The following is a 23,541-nucleotide window of genomic DNA, read 5'->3' on the forward strand; positions in this document are numbered from 1 at the left end:
CATATCAAAATATATTTCACGGTGTATCTAATGAACCTTGTTTTATGTTGTAGATGTTTGTGCATTCTATAAACTTGGTCAAAGTTAGATAAATTGGACTTAGGACAAAACTAAAATGACTTACAATTTGGAATGGACTGAGTAATAAATCACTTTCAAGCCTTAAAATAACAGTATTATGCATGAATGCTACAGTATCAAATTATCTAAAAGGCTAAAACTACTGTGACAGATTACATACTGTAAACATGCCATAGGAGCAGTCAAGGTACGGGGCAAGACAATAAGAGGCACGTTGCTATTTCGAACATGTTAACAAATCAGGTCATGTGCAAGTATAAACAAGAGAAATTTCTTGCATGTTGAACCCCTATTTGTATTAACTATTAAGAGGGCTCCAAGAATTAGTAAATCCAACGGATTTGAATCCATGTATACGTATGCTAGGGAGCAGGGTCGTTCTTCCATTTCACAAAACATGTGCAGTGTTAAAAAAATATAGCATGTAGGAGTGCAGAATTAAATAACAATAATAATAATGACATGTATTGTAATTTCTCACCGAAACATTGAGAAGCATGGCCAGATGTCCCTTGAGCTTGCTTCCTTCTTGCCCAAAGGATCCAAATCTGTTGTTCCCCTGACTAGAGCATTCAACGGCTTCTCTCCTCCTCTTTCCACCTTCTCCGTCTTGTCGGGGACCAATACTAGGGTACCCAAAGAGGAGAGACTAATGGTCATCAATATTAGTTTATCCGAGCAGTCAAGAGCACGACTACGACTTCAACCGGCCCCCAGGTGCGCGGGCTCCGCCTCGACCGACCTCTGGGGAGCCCTTGGGGGCGGGCTCCACCTCGCCCGACATCGAGGCCGCGGGCTCCGCCTCGCCTGACCCCGAGGCCGCGGGCTCCAGCTCCATCTCGTTCGATGGGGTCCCATACCGCCACCAACCACTTCAGGTCCAGGCATATGGGCCTGGGTAAAAACTCTGACACCGGGGAAGAGACCGGCACGCCCCGATGTAACCTATGGCCACGACGGGCCATACCCGAGGATTCACATCAGGAACAGCGTCGGCCGTACCGGTGCCGTTCTACCTAACCCTCGTACGAACACTAACAGGCGCGTCAGTTTACCGCGACGTCTGCCAGGACGGAGTGGAGCGCCATGACCGGCAGACGACGCCTACGCATGGCGCCTGTGACGGATAGGGCCACGACGTGGAGCCGTCTCTGTTGACATTTACAGGGTCAGCGGGACCCGCATGAAGGACAAGAAGGACCCAGCGATCCTGAAGGACTTACTCTCTCTCTCGTTCTTCTCCTTTGCTCCGCTATAACCCGTGCTTTCCCTTGGCCTATAAAAGGGAAAGCAGAGCGTCCCATGAAGGGGATCGATTCAGGCTAGACCCGATCGAACCATCACGAACCCATCGAACCTCGAACCGATTGGAACACAACACAAACACACGGTTGAGTAGCAACCAAGCTCTCGGCACCCGTTCATTCCTTCCATCAGAGACTTGGGATCTGTCCCTCTCTTACCCGTTTGTAACCCCTACTGCAAACTTTTAGTGCTAGTAACATGGGCAGCAGTGATGAACTGGACATAGGGACTCTAAGCACACCATCCGAGCCAGACACGCAATACTAGAAATTTACTCGTCGGTGGTAACTCGAAAAACTGACAGTTGGTGCGCCAGGTAGGGGCCTTTTGCGTGTCTCGACATCCACACCAGGCCTTGGATGGCTAGTCACAACATCAGCTAGGTCCCGGGCGCGCACATGCGCTTCGGGGACCTGGACTTCATCGTCACGATCGAGGGAGAGTTGGCGTGGGCTTTCGCTGCCGTCCAACCTCTCCACCCCACTGGCCTCGACGCGATCGCCAAGGCGCTTGAGGAACTACAGCTGCACGCATAGGAGGCCCGCGACCCCGGGAGTGACCAGCTCCTCGACTTCGGCTACGGGAGGTTAGAGCGCCAGCTCGGCGCCTTCCTGGGACCTCAACCGTCCCGGGAGGACCTTCGCCACCTCACCTTCTCGTTCGCCAGCGTCATGGCACACCTTGCCGGAGGAGAGCCGCTCTCTCTAGAATAGCTCATCCGGAGCGCCCCGACGGTGCTCCCGCTCAGTCTGCGCAATGTCACAGAGACCGTTGGCCACCTTGTGGCACAACGCACTCCTCCATTCCCTACGAACGATGAGTTCGTGGGGATGACCGAATATGTCACGAAGTCTTTCCATGACCTCCTCGCAGAAGAATCAGAGTCGCCCTTTAGCTCTGACTCTAGCAGGGGGAGCCATCACCCCCCTCGTGAGTGTTTCATGGCAGGTACCCCTGAGGGACACATCAAAAAGCATCCATGAGGGAGAAGCTAACCCAACAAACGACCTCAACGATGAGGTTGAGGGGGATACGGGGGCCCACCTCGCCTGCGGATGGAGCAGCTAAAGGCCCGGCACCAAGAGCTCAAGGAAGCACGACTCTAGCTCGAGCAAGAACGCGTGGAGCTCGATCGAGAGATCGAGCGCCATAGAGACGGTGGGCGTGCGTATGCCATGGCCCACGATATGAACCAAAGGATCATCGAGGATGATGAAGCCCTCCCATGCTTCACTCGGGTGAGCCAGAACATCGCCGCTGTGGTGGCCTTGCTCCGAGGGCTTTCGGGGCCTACGACGCCCGAGGACCATTGGGCCCACCACGAGATTCGCACGCTACTCGAGCGTGCGGCGGCGTAGCGAGCCGAGAGCTCGCTGTCCCGACAATGTGAGCTCGACGCCAGCCAGCGCACGCCCTCAGAGCGACCCAACAAGGATGCGTCAGTCCACCAGGCGCCGCAAGGCGGCAGGCCACGCAGCGGGGTCCTGGTGCATGAGCATCTCGGCCGCCACCGTGATGCGCGCAACACCCTCGACGCCCACAGACGTACCCGCGACGATATGAGGGAAGGGGCTAGCCACGGCTACCACCCTTGTCGTGGCGGACACTACGACAGCGCTGAGGACTAAAGCCCGAGCCTCGACTTGCCAGGACCTCAGGCCTTTGGGCGACACATCCTCAACGTCGTATTTCCACCGTGGTACCGACGACCGACCAACATCCCAAAGTACTCTGGGGAAACAAACCCCGGACTGTGGCTCAAGGATTATCGGCTTGCTTGCCAAGCCAGTGGAGCGGATAATGATGATTCCATTATCCGCAACCTTTCATTGTTCATGGCCGATTCGGTGCGAACATGGTTGGAGCACCTTCCCCCAATAGAATCCAAAGTTGGGCGGACCTAAAATAGATCTTCGTGGAAAACTTCTAGGGCACATACAAGCGTCTTAGGAACCCATGAGATCTCAAAAACTGCCGACAGAAGGCCGGGGAAACCCTTCATGGGTACATCCGGTGCTTCTCCCGCTCCATGCTCTCGACAGCATCGTCAAGGGTGAAGAGCATCGACGTCGGATCCTGCGGATTCGTCCACTGGAGTAGGGGCTCACCCCACGCGGGCGAGCCGCTGCCCACCGACATCAGGGCTAGGGATGACTCCCCACCAGCTCCAAGCGCTGCCGACCCCTCTCGCCATGACGTCCCCATCGGGACGCCCCCAGGCGATGGAAGGGATCAGCGGTGCGAACGCTGACCTCTCTCCTAGCACCACAACTCCTGGGGACCCCTCGGCCATGTCCCCCTCCGTTCGGCCCACGCTAGGCGCCGTTGCTTGGGCCGCCGATGTCACGGGTCGTGCCGATACCTCAGGCGCCACTACGGTTGTGCCTGGCTATGACCCATCTATCAAGGCCACCGCCACCTCCACTAGCATCGATAGGGTCATGACCGACTACGTCGTGCCCACCACGGTCAGCACTATGAGCTTGGTCAGAAGCCCCATCTGTCCCATCATCGGTAGTGGTATCACGACCGTCACTGGCTGCTCCGCGACCTCTGAAGGCGCCCCTTGAGCGAACACGGTCACACTGGCATCGCTTCCGCCTAAAACAGGCGGGACACCAGCCGATGGCTGCCGCCTCAATTGGAGGGTGATGCTCTTCTTTGGCACCAGTGCTAAAGGATTACGCTACCTGCCAACCCTGCAAGGGACGAAAAGCATAAGTCACGATGAAATCCGACCAAAATAGAAAAAAAACACAGAGGAACCGATAACTCACCTCAGCGCCGTCGGGCAGTAGATTCGTTTGGGGGGCGAACCCCCCAACCCTCGCTCCACCTCATCAGAACAAGGCAATTTCGAGCCGCCCTCTGCTCTTGGGCAAAGGGGCCCGCTCCCTTGGCTCTTGAGGCACGACGGCGGAGCTGCTCGCCTCTGCTGGCACCTCGGGCACGACGGCAGAGCTGCCCACCTCTATTGGCTCCTAGGGCAGGCTGATGGTATGTCCCGCCTCCATTGGCTCCCTAGACGTACCCTCCCCTCTATGGAATGGGAAGGGTCCCAACGCCTACAAGGACGAACCGATACCTATCAGCGCATCCTTGTTCTCTAGGTTGTCCCATTCAATGTCATCGGCTACCTCATCATCGTCACCATCGTCATCACTATCAGTGTCCTACCCCCGTTCCTACGCCTGCAGCTTCCATTGCTTCTTCCTCTTCTTGTCCTCCTTCGCCTTCCTCAGCTGCTCGCCCTTGGCATGATTCGCTGTCCTCATAGCCAAATCCCTCGGTAGCGGCACCGGGTGATCCATGAAAATAAGGTCCCTTGGCTTGTCCCGCCCCTCTCAAAGTTAGTCTCAAGGGGCCGGGAAATCGATTAAAGAAAAGGCAGGAGAAAGGAGGACTTATGAAGATGATGTAGCCTAACTCTAGCCACATCGGAGGATGCCCTGGCACTAGGTAGATGAAGTTAAGGGAGGCACCTACATCATCCCACAAAGGCTCCATCACCTCCTTGATGCGCTGCGTGATCTCAGAGTTGAGGAGCGTCCCCTCGGCGAGCGCCGTTCCATCAAACGACGCCTCAGGCGCCATCGCATACAACAAAAGCATGCGCGTCATCAATGGTGCCACCCTCCTTGCATGGTAAGCCACAATGATGCCTGACCCCTTCAAGCCATTCTCCTTCAAGATGTGGATGGCAGCGATGTGGTCTCGGATCTTCTTATCCTTCTCTGGGATGCCCCACTTCCTCCACTGTTCTGGGGCCTCTTCGATCAGGCGCTCGGTGAACTCTGGCAGAGGGGTGGTGGCGGCATTCTTGAGGTAGAACCACTACGAGTGCCACCCCTTGTTGGACGTTGACAACAGCTTGGACAGATACTCGCCGACCCGATTGTTTCAAAGTTGGATGCCGGCGCACCCCATCGACATGTGCAGCTCCTACCTGCCGCTCTTCTCCCTCTTCTTCTAGAGGGTGATGGCGAAGAAGTGCCTCCACAAGTCAAAGTGGGGGCTGATCCCCAGGAATCCCTCGCATAGGGCGACGAACGTCGCCATGTGCTGGATCCTGTTGGGATTGAGATGTTGAAGCTTGATCTTGTAGTAGTGTAGTAGCCCCAAAGAAATTTGTGGGCGGGGGTCGCAAACCCATGCTCATGGAAGTGGGTGAATGACACCACATAGCCATCGGGCAGCGACGGCAAATCCTCCTCGTCGAGCAGCAGCCACTCCTCGGCCAAGGTCCATGCACGGAGAAGACCACAAGGGACGAGGCCCTCAATGCTAGAAGGTGATGTCAAAATGGTACCATGGATCCATTGGAGGTGGGCGTGGATGGATGCGGGCTCGACGGTGGTGGAGATGCAGAGGTAGGAAACCTAATCGATGGCGGTGGCGGTGTGGCTGTGGAGGCAAGGATGCAATGTATGGAACCTGGGGGGGCTAACCCTTTGGTTTTATAGGGGCGATGGTGAAAGGTCCTTGTGTGGTTTTGGTAATTGAGTGACAACCTAGGTGGACTAATTGTGTTTATATGAGATACATAGGTGATTAGTCCATAGGTACATGTGTGTGAGCAACGTATGCCATGGAGGTGGAAATGGCTCGGAGATGTTGCAAAGCTCACACATGTGACAATGGAGGAGCTCATTGCACATGAGACATGACATTGAGTCATGTGATCAAGGTGGAGAAGATCAAGACATGACTTGGCTTGATGGACCGGTTGCAAGCGTGAAGGGCAAGTTGAAGGCTTTGGAGCGATGGACCGCGTGGCGGTGAAGCTTGAGCAAGACTTGGTGTTGATGGACAAAGGCAACGATGAAAAGCAAGTGAAGTCAAGATCGATGAACCAATATGGTCACGTGATGATATGAAGTGGATCATATCATTTGGTGATTGGTTGGTGCATGTGTTGCATCAACAATGGAGGAGATGGAATGGAATGCTCAAGGCAAAGGTATAACCTAGAGCATTTCATTTTACCGGTCATAGGTGTGTAGAGAAGTTGATGACCAGGTTTAGGATAGATGGTCGTACTATCAAGAGGGGCAAACTTGTTTGCATATCAGTCATCTAGTGCCACTCGAGTGATCTAACTTTGCATCATCGCTAAGATCGAGTGGCGTGGCAAGTTGAGTGGCTAATCCTTTGGGAAATGTTTGTGAAAAGCTAACACACATACACATGGTGGTGTACACCTGGTGGTGTTGGCACATTTATAAAGGAGAAGAAGTTGGAGTTGATGTGGATCAACTCGGCGATGAAATGGAGGTGAGAAGGGGTCACTATGAGTGACCGGACGCTGGCCTCGGTAGGACCGGCGCATCCGGTCAGTGGCAGCAATTGAGCGCGCGGTCTCAGTCTTTGACCGAACGCTGGACAAACAAGTGACCGGATGCGTAGGGACTATGTTCGATCATGTGTGACGTACGATGATGTAGGCGGCGCTGAAGTTGGTGAAGAAAAGGAGTTGAATGCGCTGGTCACGGGGTGATCAGACACGTCCGACATGAGTACCGGACACGTCTAGTATTTCCCGATGTGACCGGACACGTCCGATATCGATACTAGACATGTCCGGTATTCTGGCCAGGCGTGAGTAGAGTTGCCGAGGTGACTAGACTCTGGCTCAGTGGAGTGACCGGATGCTAATGAGTTACTGTTCAGCGTCAGGTCATAGTGATATAGCAAGATACAGGGTTGCAGAGAGTGACCGGACACGTCCGGTGTGAACCAGCAAGACAGATTTTCAGAGCTATATTTGATCGGATTCTAGGAGCGTCTAGTCCGGTGTGACTGGATGCATCCAGTCGCAGTAGAGCGGCTCTAGGAGCTCTCTAGACTCGACCGGACGCTGCCCCTCCTGTGTCCGGTCGGCACACCGGATGCGTTCGATCTCCGTTGGGTGGCAACGACTATTTTGTTTGAATGGGACACATGGCGGTCAAGGAGTGACCGAATGCAGTGATCGGACTCGTCCGATCGCCGCACCGGACGCGTCCGGTGCACACGACCTGCGCGTCCGGTCGTCCCAAAAAATACCCAGTAAAGGGGTAACGGCTAGTTGAGCCCATGGGGCTATAAATAGAAGGGGGTCTTGGCCATGGATGTGGTCGAGCACCTTGGGGGACTTTGTGTCCATGCTTGAGAGTGCTTGGGAGCCCTACATCTCACATATGCTTGATAGTGATCATTCGATTGTGTGAGAGCAATTCTAGTGCGATTGCATCGTGAGGTTACATCGAGTGGCACTAGGTTATTGAGTTGCAAGCCTGTGGTGCTTGTTACTCTTGGAGATTGCCACCTCCTAGACGGCTTGTGTGGTGCTCTAGAGAAGAGCTTTGTGAGGGGCATTTTGCTCGCCCCATGGGAGCCACGAAGAGCAACTCTAGTAGAGCGAGACATGAAGGGCGACAAGTCATCCGGCCAAGTCAAGTGCTAGAGCTTGTGGTAAGCACTCCACGTGGGAGAGTGTGACTTGTGGGTCACCACTAGCAAGAGGACTAGCGGCAACCTTGGTGCTTGTCTCAATGGGGACTAGCATGTTGGCAAGCACGTAAACCTCGAGATAAAAATAACCGTGTCATCCTTGTGTTCCCATTGGTTTGCATCCTCGTTACACAAGCTTGTATTCACTTCATATACATTGTGCTTGTATAGTTGCTCTTGTAATTAGTTAGCTTTGTGTAGCTCACTAGTTACCTTCTTGCTTGTGTAGCATAGAAGTAGCTCCCTTGTGTGGCTAATTTGGTTTGTGTAACCTTGTTAGTCACATTGCTTAGTTTGTATAGCTAAGTATTTGCGCTCTCTAATTTAGCATTGGTTGCCTTGTTATTGAGCATAGCTAGTGAGCTTAGGAGCTTTGTGCTTTTGCTTACTAGCATGTGTAGGAGCTCCCTCGTTGCTTAAAGTACTAGTGGCATAAGTTTGTGTGACCTTACTTCTAGAATTGGTTAGGTGAGCTCTAGCTAGCCCGACACCTTTGTTGCCTAATTACGATCTTTGCAAGGTGCTTGTGAACTTCGATAGAGGGGTGTAGTCTTGGCTAGACCGATTGTCTTAATTCCGCATTTGTTTTGGTTAGCCGGCACGATTAAATTTAGAAACGACTATTCACCCCCCTCTAGTCACCATCTCGACCCTACAAGTGGTATCGGAGCTAGGTCTATCATTTGTGGTCTTCACCGACCTGAGAGGATGGTGACTTATGGGCTAGATGTTGATTGTCCACACATTTTTTATGGCACACACTTTGCACGGTGGAAAAATTGGATGATATGTGATTTTAAGTTTATTTGCTCTCAAATATGGTGGATGGTAGATGTAGGCTTTTCTCATGTGTTGGATGAAGATAATCTAACTCAAGCACAAGAGAAATGCCTAGATCTCGACATCCAAGCTACTAACATCATGTATAGATCTTTGCATGATAACATCTTTGGAGAGATTATAGACATGAAGACCGACCATGAGATATGGAGTTATCTCAATGAGAAATATGGGTTGGTCTCCGATGATGATGATGAGCCCAAGAAGGAGGCACATAAGGATGTTGAGCATAGCCACAATTCGGTAATTGTGGAAGATTGCTCCACCTCATGGTAAGTGATAATGATGATGATGCTACCATAAAATCACTTGACAAGATTGATGGTGATGCTACAAGTGATGCCAATGATGATGCTACTCCATGCACACTTGATGGTGATAATGATGGATCATGCTCGGGCTATGAGAGTGATGTTTCTTCAAGCTCTCCAACTACATCTCATTGCTTCATGTCACAAGGTGACACTAAGGTATCTAATGCAAATATGATTGATCTTGATTCATATGAGGAGCTTCTAGATAGATATGGTTGTATGATCAAAGCTTTAGAAAAAAGAGATGGCTAAAACCGAGAAATTGAAAAATGAAAACTCTTTTCTAAAGAACACATGTGAACAACAAAAGCATCTACTTTATGTTACTACTTGTTCACATGAGGAGCTAAAATTGGCTCATGAAGAACTAAGTGTTGCTCATGATAACTTGGTACAAGACCATGCTTTTCTCACTAAGGAGCTTTCCAATGGAAAAACTAAAACTAGTGAAAGCTCTTCACATGGGTCAATTGATCAATCACATATTGTTGCTAACCCTTGTGATGTAGGCAAGAAGCATTATCCACCTCTTATGATGATTTATTAGAAATGCCATGTTCTTCACATATAGATGCTTGTTCTACTTCTATGTCTTGTGAGACTAACCTTTTGAAAGAGAACAATGAGCTCAAAAATGAAGTGGAGAATTTGAGCAACAAGTTAGAGAAGTGCTACAACTCAAAAGCCATCTTTGAGCACATGTTGAAGACTCAAAGAAACTATGATGACAAGTGTGGCCTTGGCTTCAAGAAGGAGATGACAAAGGGCGAAAGAAAAAGAGAAAGAAAGATGAAGAAGCTACAACAAAGAAAGCTCTCTCATACCATATGCTACCGGTGTCATGAAGCGGGACACCTTGCAAATGGTTGCCCTAACATTGAGAAGCTCAAGAAGATAAAAGAAGAAGAGAGGCTCAAGCATGTGAAGTACTTCAAGTGCCACATTTGGGGTCATCTCACCTCTATGTGCCCAACCAAATAATTAGTGAAGCAACTAGAAGAGCCTCAACCAAAGCCACAAGTTGAGCAAGCGAAGACACCCCAAACTCAAATCAAGATCAACCATGAAGATGGTGGTGACTTGATGACGAAGAAGAAGAAAACAAGAAGGGATGGAAAGGCAAGCACTACAAGAATTTTGGCTTTACGTGACGTTTTGATTTAGTCACGGACAAGCGAAAACGCGTCACAGTTAACTATCGATGACGGTCCAGTGAAACGTCACCTATCCCGCGTCATACATTTTTTTGGACCAAAATAAAACGTCACAGGTTGGTTTTTGGATCGTCATGGATAAACCGGAGGGCAACTATAGGAAGAGGCTATGGTGATGAACTGAACCGTCATGGTTTTGCTTCCACTTCAGCTATTGCCATGTCATTAGGCTGTCACCTTGCCACATCATCAGTAGGCTTTTTATGGCCTATTTTCTTCAATTAGGCCCATGTTTTGTGTATTTTTTTTTAGATTTAGTTGGGCCCATATTTTAGTACACACTATTGGGCTAGCCCAATTGCATAGTAGAATTGGCCCATTGTGGCCCGTAACATATCAGCAAAAATTCAAATTTAAATTACACCAAATTCAAATTTAAATGGACATCAATTTCACATTTAAATTGATGACACATTCAAATTTAAATTCACATGATTCACATCGCCATAGATGACCACAGATCATCACAGATAAACATAAATATGCCAGGTCCCATCATCACACGTATATCTAAATATAGTTACATATGAAGTTTGGCACAACAAAGCATGCATCAGGTCAAAGACCATGTTGTAGTTCACAGAACAGCTGCAGTTCACACATACATCTAAATATAGTTCACAGAACATACATCCATCACCAAAAGCCGTGCATGCACAGGTCAAAGACCATGCTGCAGTCGTTCACAGACACATAAGTTCACAGCCATGCATCAATTCAACCAAAAGACGCAGCCACTTGTTCACAGCGCAGCATCCATCACCAAAATAAGCAACCAACAGCAAAGTGCACCAGCCGATAACCCAAGACAACCTTACTGTGTTGCTTGGCATCCTGGAACCATGGACATCAAAGTCTTGATCAGTGCATCAATGTCAGCTTGCCTTTTCTTTGACTCCTCTTCTTGCTTAGCCCTAGCTGCTTCTGCCTCCTGGAATTTCTTCATCATTTCTTCCATTTGCTGTTGTTGAGCCTTGACAACCTCCCTAAGATCACTTGATGTTTGTTTCTCCACCACCAGTTCCTCTTCTAGGTCATGCTCAGCACTAACATGTGTGGCATTGCTTTGGAGCCCCACATTTACAAGAAACCTGTTCTTCTTAGTTTTCTGAACAAGAGCCTGAGAGACCACATCAGTCACATCCTTTGGTTGAAGACCATCATCTACAGATTCATTCAGCTTCTCCTCTATTTCAGCCTAGCAGCATAAGAGACATAGATAGGTCAATGATCATGATATATGAACCTAATGTATCATCAGATTGTGAACTAAGTATGATTTTACTTACAATAAGAGATTGAACTGCAGGAGCAAATCCTTTCTTTTTGCTGTAGTGCATCTCTTTCAATAGTTCCAGTGCATTTGGTGGTTCGTTTTTGTACTTGTCCGCCTGAAAAAAAAATAGAAAATGACACTCTAAAAACTGTTGCTGATTCTATGTATTACTAACACAGATAAAAGGCATTAAACAAACTAAGTTAGAACATTTTCTAGATTTTCTAGTGTTAGTGGCATAACTAATTTTGCAGCCCCAAGTTTAGTATGCAGTGATATAATTTTAAAAACCAAGCAACCAGCAGCAGATTTTTGTTGCATTGTTGTTTCTAAAGTTCTACGAAGACCTAGTTGATGGGAAAGGATCGGATGAGAAGCCTAAAAACATTCCAGACAAGCCACTGAACAAAAAGATAAAGTCACTGCTGATGAACCGAAAGAAAAGAAGCAACGTGTGGAAGATCCTCCAGTTTCTGAGCAGACCGTGCAAAAAGAAACTGCTGATGAACTAAAGGAGTCCACTGATAAACCAAAAGAGTCTAGTGAAAAAAATATTGATGATTTAATTGACGAGGACCTGAAAGAAATAGGGGACAGGAAAAAGGTATATTTGCTTTCTGGTGTGGTTACAGCTCAAGATATTTGCTACAGTGCTCCTCTGTTATGGTATAGTGCATATAATTTATACCAAAGAATAAACTGAAGTTTCTAGCATTTTCTCCATAGTTGAGGATTGATTGATCCATTTATCTTTTCTAAATTTTGTTCTTATTAAGCAGGGCCTTCAGCATAGGAACTTAGGGATGCTTTTAAACTACTGTAGACTTGTCCATCCTTTTACTATTATCATACAAATTTATACTGTAGATCCAAGTCCCATAGTGACCCTTAGGATACTGCAATCAAATATTCTCGTGCTTAATAATCTTCTCTAGCTCAGATTCAAAATTTAAATTTAGGTTGTACAGGATAAAATTGTTTCAGGCATGACTTTAGAGGTTGATTATTGTTGTATCTAACAAATCACTTTATACTAGATTTAATCTTGTTGCAACATCACTGAGTGTTCATGTATAAGTAGATCAGTACACTTCAGCTTAAACAATTTGTTTTTCTTTGCTGATACAGAATATTGAGTTGCTTTCACACTTATAAACTCCCCATCTGAATCAGTTTATAAGTGTCATGCTCCTTAATATGAATCACCCTGCAATTATACTTCTGTGTTTTCTCATCCAATGAAGTGCATGAAACATAACCAGACAAACTATAACACCCAAACAAATATTCTGAACAAGTATTTTGTTCTCTTTGTTCATTATCTGGAATTGGACATGGTTTCTAACTCGGAACTTTAATCATACAGTTTGCAGTGTTATATGAAGCAAGGTCAAACACAGGAATTGATAGAATGAAAATCATAAATGCAGTAGCGAAATCTGTACCACAACCTTATTACTAATCTTTGTGCCATAGCTACATACAAAGCTCTTTTAAATATGCAGAGAAGAAAAGACCTCACAAACAGCATGTTCTAGTGAAAAGACCTCACAACCAACAGCAGTTTTTTGTCAACTATTACTAAGCTTTGTACTCACCAAATCTATAATTTGCATTTCATAGCTGCGAGAACCAGTGGTCTGATGGAACTGCACTTTGCTTCTGTTCTCTTTGTTCTTCTCACAAGTCACCTACAGCAATACGGTTCTGTTGCTAAGCACACATGACATCAAACATGATGAAATTGGAAAAGTTGGATGATCTTACCATTTTTTGCTCATTTTTCCAGTGTTCCACAAGTTTATCCCATTGCTCATTAGTCATTGTGTCCACAGGAGATGTTTTGGGCACCAGATGTAGTGGCAAAGCATCAAAATACCTCTTTTTCAGCTTGTAGCGCTGCTGGCGAACAGCTTTCTTCAGCATAGCCACACATGCTTTTTTCATAGGTAATGAATCTGCATCCGTATGAAACTTTGACTGGTGACAGTAAACAACATTGCCAATTGTTATTGAATGCACAATCTTAATGTTGCAAATAAACAATGGAAAGGGGCAAGTTTGAACACTTACAACAACTCTCGATATGTACGCGTCGATCATCTTAGGATACTTCTTGTATTCCTTCCAATGTGGAAATATTGGAACAATTTGTCTTACTACAATGTTGCACTCAGTTGCAAATTTTGCAGCGATCATCACTGAGTTTGGTCTTCTCTTCCCTGGCTCAATAACCAAAGGAAGTCTCTTCTTCCTCGAGCGAGTCATCTGAACAAGTTCCCTCCCAATACTAGGTCCCCTCATCCTGTTCTCCTCATCAAATAGGTCATCTACGAAGGAGTTGTGTTAGTATACTGCTGTCCTATGTTGGGTATGGAATTACAATATGCAAGACTTAGAAATACACACCTTCAGCGATGTTGGCAACCTGTGTTTGTCCATTTTCATTGACATCATTCATTGTGGCGCCATTTGGAGTGTGTCCATCCAGGTTCAGCTCAGTGCGTACATGCTGATCTCTAGCCAGGCAGCCATTTTGCTCACCTGCATCAGCTACAATGCAATATAGAGTTAGTAATAGTACTTTGGAATGTTGTCTCTAAATTTGAGTTCGATTTGTTACAAGAATGTAGTCAGTTAACCTTCCTCTGTAGCCTGATTAGGGATTTCAGCTTGATTATTCATTGCATTAACATCAGCTGGACGATTCTTCATTCCCCTTGTGACAACACTGGATTGCATCCCAGGTTGTTCCTTCTTAGCACCTGTCTTCCTCTTCTTTGTTGTTGTCTTCTTCTGCAAAGAACCAATCAAACATATAGAATGGGAGATAAACATTAGATGCAATTAGCAAGCAAAGCACATATTAAGATTTGACACTATGGAATAACTAGCACCTTAGATGATAAAGTAGGAGGTTCCAGGTCATCATCACTTAGATGGGCATCACTGTTAGCCTCATCCTCACCATTGTACTCCAAACCAGAGTCTTCTCTGTCCTGCTGCTGCCGCTTTTCTGGGGAAATAGTAGTGTTCGCACATAGTTGAGCTAACACAGGAAGTCCTAGATTCTGCATGTATGCGTTGTTGCGCATACACTTTCTCATCCGTAGGAGTAAATAAGGATTGATCGGAGCTTCTGCAATGAGAAGGAATAAAGAGTGCAGATGTCAGCATGTTATAGTGAAAAGACCTCACTTGTAAACTAATTTATATTGTGAGGAGCATGCAGATTATCTTTCCTACCAGGACCCTCCATTACTAATCTCACACCGACAAATACCTTAAGCTGACAATGACTATTTTTAATTAAAGGAGAATGCAGAACAGTAAACAGTGGTGATTCCCAGAAACAGAGATCACCCAAAATAGAAGTTGCATGAGAGACACTTTACCCAAAATAGAAGCTGCATGAGAGACACTTTACCTTCAATCGGGTTTCCCTGCCGTGGCCTTTTCGAATTCACAGCAGCAGCAGCTATAACAAATTAACAGTTCAGGTTAAAGAACCCCACATATGTTATCACTCTGAGAAGGCACTGCTAGTAGTAGCAGCAGAAATTGACGAGGATCTTGTGGCAATTTAGTTCAGGGCATCAATCCCAAGCTTTTCAAGCACATCCACAATTCCACATAATAAACCAAGAGGAGAAAATACTAGTGAGGTAACCCAGCAAACATCCCTCCCCTGATTTCCCCCAATTTTCGCTAATGTATAGAAAGAGTTTAGCCAGTGGTGAACCATTTCCTATATGTCCATCACCTGCCCCAATAGCACACTGACTCTACAGCAATGTACGTCACCGAAACACGGAGAAGAGGAGGGACAGCTCCATCTCATGGGGCACATGCGACCACATCCCCCTCCGCCAAAATTAGATCGCCCAAAATAGAAGGTGCAGGAGAGATATTCACCTTCAACATGCTCTCCCCGCCGTGGCCCCTTCGCTGGTTTCCTGCCCCTCTTCTTCGGTGACATCGGTGGTGCCTCCGGGATGGTGGCGGTCGCACTCGACGCGCTCGTCACCTTCACCATCGAGGCCGCGCTTGTAGGCTGCTGGACGGCGGAGCGGGATGGCGAAGCGGCGTTGGAGGAATCGGTGGATCTGGAGGCTGCGGGATGGTGGAGCGGGGCTGATGGACGGCGGAGCTGCGGGATGGTGGAGGCTGCAGGATGGATTGGGGGGATGGTGGCGCCGTTGGCTGGGCGAATTGGAGGATTTGGGGGGATTTGGTGGCGCCGTTGCCTGCGAGACGGTGGAGCCAGATTATATATGGTGCTGCAATATTACCAAAATATCCCCATTGTTTCATTTGTGGGATGCACGGATGGCGGGGCATAATGGTAAATTCGTAGCCAAATATTGGAGGTGGGAAGGCCGCTTGCCGCGAAATTTTTAGAGCGCGCGCGTAATTTTTCCAGGGCGCGCGTCTGTGTTCAGGGTGCCTCTTTTTTTCTTCTGTTATTTTTTTCTTAGCTATCGAAATAATAAAATACTGCCAGATCCGTACCAATCGAAATCAGTTGAGGCAAGATCTGTGGAGGTGGGCGGCGATGGCGCTTGACGGAGCCGCTGCCGTGGCTGCTTCTCGGTATCGCCTTCACCGCGGCCACCGCGCCACCGCTGACAGCAACCGGGACGACCGGCGTGGATAGGGGAAGCCGGCGCGGACAGGGACCACAAGGCTGGCACTGACAGCGGCGGCTGGCGAGGACAGGGGCAGCCCGCGCGGAGAGGGATGGCCGGCGAGGACAGGGGCGGCGGGCGGTGCGCGCCCGGTGGCCGGCGTGGATAGGGGCGACGCGCACCCGGCGGCAGGCGAGGACAGGGTCGTGGTCTGGAGACGGTCGCGTGGTCTGGAGACCTGGACACGGTCTCTAATTTGTTTCAGAACTATCCTAATTTGTTTGCCACAGGCCAAAAGAATAAACATATCACTAGTATACACACGTGAATCAGTATCCAAGTGGTTAGGTCCTGCTGTTGTGATCGACAGGTCCAAGGTTCAATTCCTAGCAGCGTCATTTTTTTCCCCGTTTACCTTCCTCGCACCTTCCCTATTTATTTTTTCCCCCATTTACCTTCCTCCCACATTCCCTATTTACATCTCTCACCGACAGGTAGGTCCCACCAGCCCCCCTGCCACTCAGCATGACATGTAGGAACGATGTGGACGCTCACATCACAATGACACGTTGGATGTTGTATCTGTGACCTTCCAATAAGTCCGTCATTGATGACTAAAATGATCCGTGACGTTCAGTTATGACGATAATTTAACCAAACGTCATATATCCATCACCTTGAATTTGGACCGTCATAGATGACTACATTCTGTGATGATTTGTTAGAAGGTCACAATTAAACCGTCACGTAAAGCCAAATTTCTTGTAGTGAAGGCATCCAATGCAAACTCATGATGCCAAGATGATGAGCAAGAGACAAGATGAGAAGAAAGTCTATGCTCACATCAAGTGCTTCAAGTGTGGAAATATGGGACACTTTGCCTCTAAGTGTCCTACTAAGCTTGAGAAGAAGGCTCAAGCAATCCATGAGAGGCAAGGCAATGGGAAGCACCACATGAGCAAGGAAGAGAAGGCTCAATCAAAGAGAAAGTGCTACTCATGCCGGGAAAGGGGACACATGGCACATTCATATCCCCTAGATAACACTCCTAAGCCTATTTCAATTGATGATGATTCTATGCTTAGGAAGGATGATAATGATATCTCTATGGTTGCTATTGCAAAACATCCCGCTACTCATACTAAGGTTATGCCTAAGTATGGTGCTCCTAACTTGAGAGGACCCAAAATTATTTAGGTACCATCAAAAAGTGGATGATTGATTGTAGGTACCATCAGCATTAGAGACTTGATTCAATTGATTTTATATTGATCATCATATGTTGATTCAAGTGAAGTCCAAATGTGCTACACCATACAAGTGCTATAATTCAAGTTGTTGGTGATTCATTGGATATTTTTTATGGCTTGCAAAAATATTCAAGTTGAAGCTTGATAGTTGGATTATTATGAGCTAACCAAGGTATATCTCTTGTTGATCATTTCATTTGGATGCATATGAGTTGATTGAATTGAAAATATATGCAATGTTGCTTGCTATGAGATGATTGAATGGATAAATGCTTAGTAATCAAGTTTGGATTGATTTATGTTGGATAAGTTCATAATATGACATTTAGTAAGTGGATTGAATGGATTTATGTCTTGTAAAAGTATTCAAACAAGTTAATTTCAAGTTTGATTCATTCTTGATGAAGTATAGCTTATGAGAGGAAATCTGTCCTATAATTGAGAATTTGAGCTAGCTGTGATCTTAGCCATGCTTAAGTGACCAAATCTATTTGTATTGGCTTGAAAATTGGTATGCATGCTATGGACTTATGGTATAAGATGATGTACAAATTTCATGAGAATTGAATAAGAAATGCTTTGGTTTTGGAGTGGATCTTGTCATCTATAGTGCAGCAGTTTTTAGCATGTAACAGTGGTAGAAGAATTGAAATATGATAGCAATATAGAAGTCAAATGAAGCTCAAATTTTTACATCTGATATGTAACTTAGTTAAGCACATCTCCACCAAATTTTATGGTATTTGGATTTGTACTTTGGGAGATATGTATTTTTCTTTGAAGAGTATAAAATCTGCTAGAAAAGTGACAAATATTGGATTGATCTAAAGTCACTTTGATTGGAAGGTCTTTAAGTTGAAAACATGTTTATAAGTAATTGAGGCACCTAAGTTTGGTTTTGAGATGATCTAAAAGCATAACAAGCAAAGAGTACAAGACCATTTGTTTGTGGAGTGTACTTGACACACATTTGGTACTTAAATTAGAAGATCAAGATCAAACTCAAGATGGAGATGAAGTTTAAGTTCTAGTGACTATTGGAAATTATTTGGTAGATAGAAAAGGACTTAAACAATTAGAAAGAAAAGGACTTAAAGAAGGATTCAAGGTTATTCATCAAGTTAAGTCTATCACTTGGATCAATCAATCAAGTTATTTCAAGTGAGTGTCAAGAATGGTTCTTGGAGAGAGGTCACTTCTCCCTAGTGTAGGGGCTTGCCGCCTATGTATAGGTAAACCAAGTGTGGTTCTTGGAAGGCTAACATGGAAGTGGTGATCCGAGGAACATTTGAGATGCTTAGTTGAAGCAATCAAAAGGGTTGATCAAGAAAAGAAAACAACACCCAAAAGAGAGCTAGTCATGACATTTCAAGTGGTATTCTCACATTGATGCTCTCATCCAAGCATTGATCAAAAGATGAAGCAAGCTAACCACAACAAGATAGTGCACTTGATCATATTAGTGGTTCTCAAATCATATGGGTGAAGAGTGGATTTCATTATTCATGATTGGTCTTCACCAAGCTTATAATTGGACTTCACATTGCTATTGGAGTAATGAATTGGAATCTATGTGACTATCCTCTACTCCAACATAGCAAAGGTATCATTGTAATGTGCATGATCATTTCATCCCTTACTAGTATGCGATTAGTGCATATAGTACATGCTTCATAGGATCATGCATAACAAATGAAATGTTTAAATTCATAGCCTACCACTATTGCTTGAATGATTAGTTGATCTAGTGGTTAGTATATGAATTTGTTCATGAGATAGTGAACCCAAGTACTTGATTTAATTTGGATTTCCAATAAGTGACAAGTACAACATTGGCAAGATAACCCTTGTAAGAGGTGTGAAGAAGCTTGTCATTGATTCAAACCGGACTTGGAAGCTTAGGCAAATCAATTTAGTTCAAGTCAACCATAGAAGCTCATGATAGTGATAAGAGTACAAGCACAAGACAACAATGCAAATTGATATCTAGTTTGTTTGTTTCAAGTAGTATCTAGACTCAAGTATTTCATCAAGAATTCACAAGTGATGTCTAGATCAACTCACAAGTAATATCCTATAAATGGTACTCATGAAGATGGCAAATGTTCAAGAAATGGTTAAAATTAACAAATCCAACAAGTGGTTCCATACTAGAAAATTCTTTCAAGTGGTATCACATCTATACGTGGTATCGATCATGCAAGATGATGGTTTCACAAGTGATCCTCAACTTTAAGTGGTCATCAAATGAAGAATGCATCCCTCACCTACAAGAGCTCAAGTTTATCAAATGGATGACCCATGCTATGACATAGGGGGAGGTGTCCCACAAATTGGTATGTCAAAGATCCTATGTGTGGTATCTCAAGAAGCTATACAAGTGGTGTCATTCCAACAATCAAGTGATATCCATAAAAAATGCAAGATTCAAGCCTCAACCATCTACCCCAAATGCAAACCTTTGAATCAATGAGAAGCACACCTTTTATAGAAATTGATGACAAAGAGGGAGAGATTGTACAAAGATATGAAAGCTTTGGGAGGAGAGATTGAGACAAAGAAGTAGAGGTTGGACATGGATATGGACAAAGAGGGAGCAACATTAAAGAAAAGAGATGGATCATCATTCTTGGACAAGAGAAGCACACAAGTAAGGGGAGCAAGCTCATGAACTTTGATTGGTTGTGTTTGATATATACAGTCATGTGCTTGCTTGCATTGCATAAATTTTTAAATTTGATATGCATGCTTGTGTGGTGTATGCTAGTTTTAGAACTTGAATAATGTTTTGATAACTAGCATGCATAGAATGGTAGCTAGACTTGTATTTTTACACGTGGTACTAGAACCTTGCTTATAATGTTGATCTCATGGGGTTTCTAGTATTTTTATTGTCTAGCTACTCATGGTGCTAAGGATGGTGTTAAAAGTGCAACTCCGATTGGTATCACACTTCAAAGGTTTACTCTATACACTTTAGCATCATTTGGTAGTAATTACTCTCCCACAATTCCAATCTATGCATATGTGTGAGCTTCAAACCAAACACTCTAGCACATATGTAGGGGGAGATAATACTACCATTTCGGGTTTGTGGTACTTGTCCAAAATCATTTACACATGGTAAAATTGCTTGGGCAAGCAACATAAATCCAAAAGAGCTTAATTTCCATATCTTTGTAGAGTTGTCATCAATTACCAAAAAGGGGGAGATTGAAAGATCCTTGTGTGGTTTTGGTAATTGAGTGACAACCTAGGTGGACTAATTGTGTTTATGTGAGATACACAGGTGATCAGTCCATAGGTACATGTGTGTGAGCAACATATGCCATGGAGGTGGAAATGGCTTGAAGATGTTGTAAAGCTCACACATGTGATGATGGAGGAGCTCATTGCACATGAGACATGACATTGAGTCATGTGATCAAGGTGGAGAAGATCAAGACATGACTTGGCTTGATGAACTGGTTGCAAGCGTGAAGGGTAAGTTGAAGGCTTTGGAGCGATGGACCGCATGGCGGTGAAGCTTGAGCAAGATTTGGCGCCGATGGACGAAGGCAATGGTGAAAAGCAAGTGAAGTCAAGATCGATGAACCAATATAGTCACGTGATGATATGAAGTGGATCATATCATTTGGTGATTGGTTGGTGCATGTGTTGCATCAACAATGGAGGAGATGGAATGGAATGCGCAAGGCAAAGGTATAACCTAGGGCATTTCATTTCACCGGTCATAGGCGTGTAGAGAAGTTGATGACCGGGTTTAGGATAGATGGCCGTACTATCAAGAGGGGCAAACTTGTTTGCATATCGGTCATCTAGTGCCACTCGAGTGATCTAACTTTGCATCGTTGCTAGGATCGAGTGGCGTGGCAAGTTGAGTGGCTAATCCTTTGGGAAATGTTTGTGAAAAGCTAACACACATACACATGGTGGTGTACACCTGGTGGTGTTGGCACATTTATAAAGGAGAAGAAGTTGGAGTTGATGTGGATCAACTCGATGATGAAACTGAGGTGAGAAGGGGTCACTGTGATTGACCGGACGCTAGCCTCGGCAGGACCGGCGCATCCGGTCAGTGGCAGCAGTTGAGCACGCGGTCTCGGTCTTCGATCGGACATCGGGCGAAGAAGTGACCGGACACGCAGGGACTACATTCAGTCACGTGTGACGTATGATGACATAGGCGGCGCTGAAGTTGGTGAAGAAAAGGTGTTAAATGCGCTGGTCATGGGGTGACCGGACGCGTCCGACATGAGTACTGGACGCTTCCGGTATTTCTCGACGTGACCGGACGCGCCCGATATCGATACCGAACGCGTCCGGTATTCTAGCCAGGCGCAGGCAGAGTTGCCGAGGTGACTGGACTTTGGCTCAGTGGAGTGACCTGACGCTAATGAGTTACTATTTAGCGTCAGGTCAAAGTGATATAGCTAGATACAGGGTTGCAGAGAGCGACCGGACGCGTCCGGTGTGAACCAGCAAGTCGGGTTTTCAGCGCTATATTTGATCGGACTCTGGGAGCGTCCGATCTGGTGTGACCGAACGCGTCCGGTCATAGTAGAGTGGCTCTAGGAGCTCTCTGGACTCGACCGGACGCTGCCCCTCCTGCGTTCGGTTGGCACACCAGACGCGTCTGATATCCGTTGGGCGGCAACGACTATTTTGTTTGAATGAGACACGTGGCGGTCAAGGAGTGACTAGACGCAGTGACTGGATGCGTTCGGTCGCCACACCGGATGCGTCCGGTGCACACGACCTGCGCGTCCGATCGTCTCAAAAAATACCAAGTGAAGGGGTAACGGCTAGTTTAGCCCATAGGGCTATAAATAGAAGGGGGTCTCGGCCATGGCTATGGTCAAGCACCTTGGGGAACTTTGTGTCCATGCTTGAGAGTGCTTGTAAGCCCTCCATCTCACATATGCTTGATACTGATCATTTGATTGTGTGAGAGAGCGATTCTAGTGTGATTGCATCATGAGGTTACGTCGAGTGGCACTAGGTGATCGAGTTGCAAGCCTGTGGTGCTTGTTACTCTTGGAGGTTGCCACCTCCTAGACGGCTTGGTGGTGGTCTCCGTCGAAGCCCATAAGAAGCTTGTGCGGTGCTCCAGAGAAGAGCTTTATGAGGGGCATTGTGCTTGCCCCGTGGGAACCACGAAGAACAACTCTAGTAGAGTGAGACGCGAAGGGCGACAAGTCGTCCGGACGGGTCAAGTGCTAGAGCTTGTGGTAAGCACTCCATGTGGGAGAGTGTGACTTGCGGGTCATCACTAGCAAGAGGACCGGCGGCAACCTTGGTGCTTGTCTCAATGGGGACTAGCGTGTTGGCAAGCACGTGAACCTCGGGATAAAAATCACCGTGTCATCCTTGTCTTCCTATTGGTTTGCATCCTCGTTACACAAGCTTGTATTTACTTCATATACATTGTGCTTGTGTAGTTGCTCTTGTAATTAATTAGCTTATGTAGCTCACTAGTTACCTTCTTGCTTGTGTAGCATAGAAGTAGCTCCCTTACGTGGCTAATTTGGTTTGTGTAACCTTGTTAGTCATATTGCTTAGTTTGTGTAGCTAAGTATTTGCGCTCTCTAATTTGACAATGGTTGCCTTGTTATTGAGCATAGCTAGTGAGCTTAGGAGCTTTATGCTTTTGCTTACTAGCATGTGTAGGAGCTCTCTCGTTGCTTAAAGTACTAGTGGCATAGGTTTGTGTGACCTTGCTAATAGAATTGGTTAGGTGAGCTCTAGCTAGCCTGGCACCTTTATTGCCTAATTATGATCTTTGCAAGGTGCTTGTGAACTTCGATAGAGGGGTGTAGTCTTGGCTAGACCGATTATCTTAATTCTGCATTTGTTTTGGTTAGTCAGCACGATTAAATTTAGAAACAACTATTCACCCCCTCTAGTCGCCATCTCGACCCTATAGACGGGTGCGAGGAAACCAACCGTCCACCTAGATCTTCGCGCCTGCCATGACCTACCACCATGTCTCACGGCAGGGCATGCACATGCAACCTATGTCTGTTCCCTCATAAAACTCGCCGGATGTTTTGCCTTTCCAAACAGGCCATGACCTGCCACGGGTAAGAGGGATATGGAGCTGAAAACGCCTCTACGGCCCATCTAGGCCCAGGAGTTTGA

At 46.3% G+C, this 23,541-nt stretch overlaps 1 protein-coding gene and 1 pseudogene across 1 annotated transcript; both read right to left on the minus strand.

Annotated features, from left to right (window-relative positions):
* The window catches only part of LOC136493417 (uncharacterized), a 35,567-nt pseudogene that overhangs the window by 5,652 nt on the left and 6,374 nt on the right, over nt 1–23,541 (minus strand).
* LOC136494680 (uncharacterized) lies at nt 10,752–15,263 on the minus strand. The gene is made up of 9 exons (XM_066490853.1): nt 14,950–15,263; nt 14,420–14,661; nt 14,165–14,318; nt 13,932–14,075; nt 13,596–13,852; nt 13,290–13,502; nt 13,121–13,213; nt 11,536–11,637; nt 10,752–11,444 (listed from the first exon to the last, which is right to left on the minus strand). The coding sequence occupies exons 2-9, from the start codon at nt 14,627–14,629 to the stop codon at nt 11,061–11,063; spliced, it is 1,557 nt and encodes a 518-aa protein (XP_066346950.1). The 5' UTR covers nt 14,630–14,661; nt 14,950–15,263; the 3' UTR covers nt 10,752–11,060.

The sequence above is a fragment of the Miscanthus floridulus genome, chromosome 11 (genome assembly GCF_019320115.1).
Source record: "Miscanthus floridulus cultivar M001 chromosome 11, ASM1932011v1, whole genome shotgun sequence".
Classification (NCBI taxonomy): domain Eukaryota; kingdom Viridiplantae; phylum Streptophyta; class Magnoliopsida; order Poales; family Poaceae; genus Miscanthus; species Miscanthus floridulus.

Bases quoted from the DNA above. Each gene is read 5' to 3' on its own strand.
- LOC136494680 (XM_066490853.1), bottom strand. From the start codon at position 14,629: ATGAGAAAGTGTATGCGCAACAACGCATACATGCAGAATCTAGGACTT. The intron at 14,076-14,164 runs GTTAACTGACTA...ATTGCATTGTAG, and splicing joins TAATCAGGCTACAGAGGAAG to CTGATGCAGGTGAGCAAAAT. The intron at 11,638-13,120 runs GTGAGTACAAAG...TTTTTTTTTCAG, and splicing joins AAATGCAAATTATAGATTTG to GCGGACAAGTACAAAAACGA.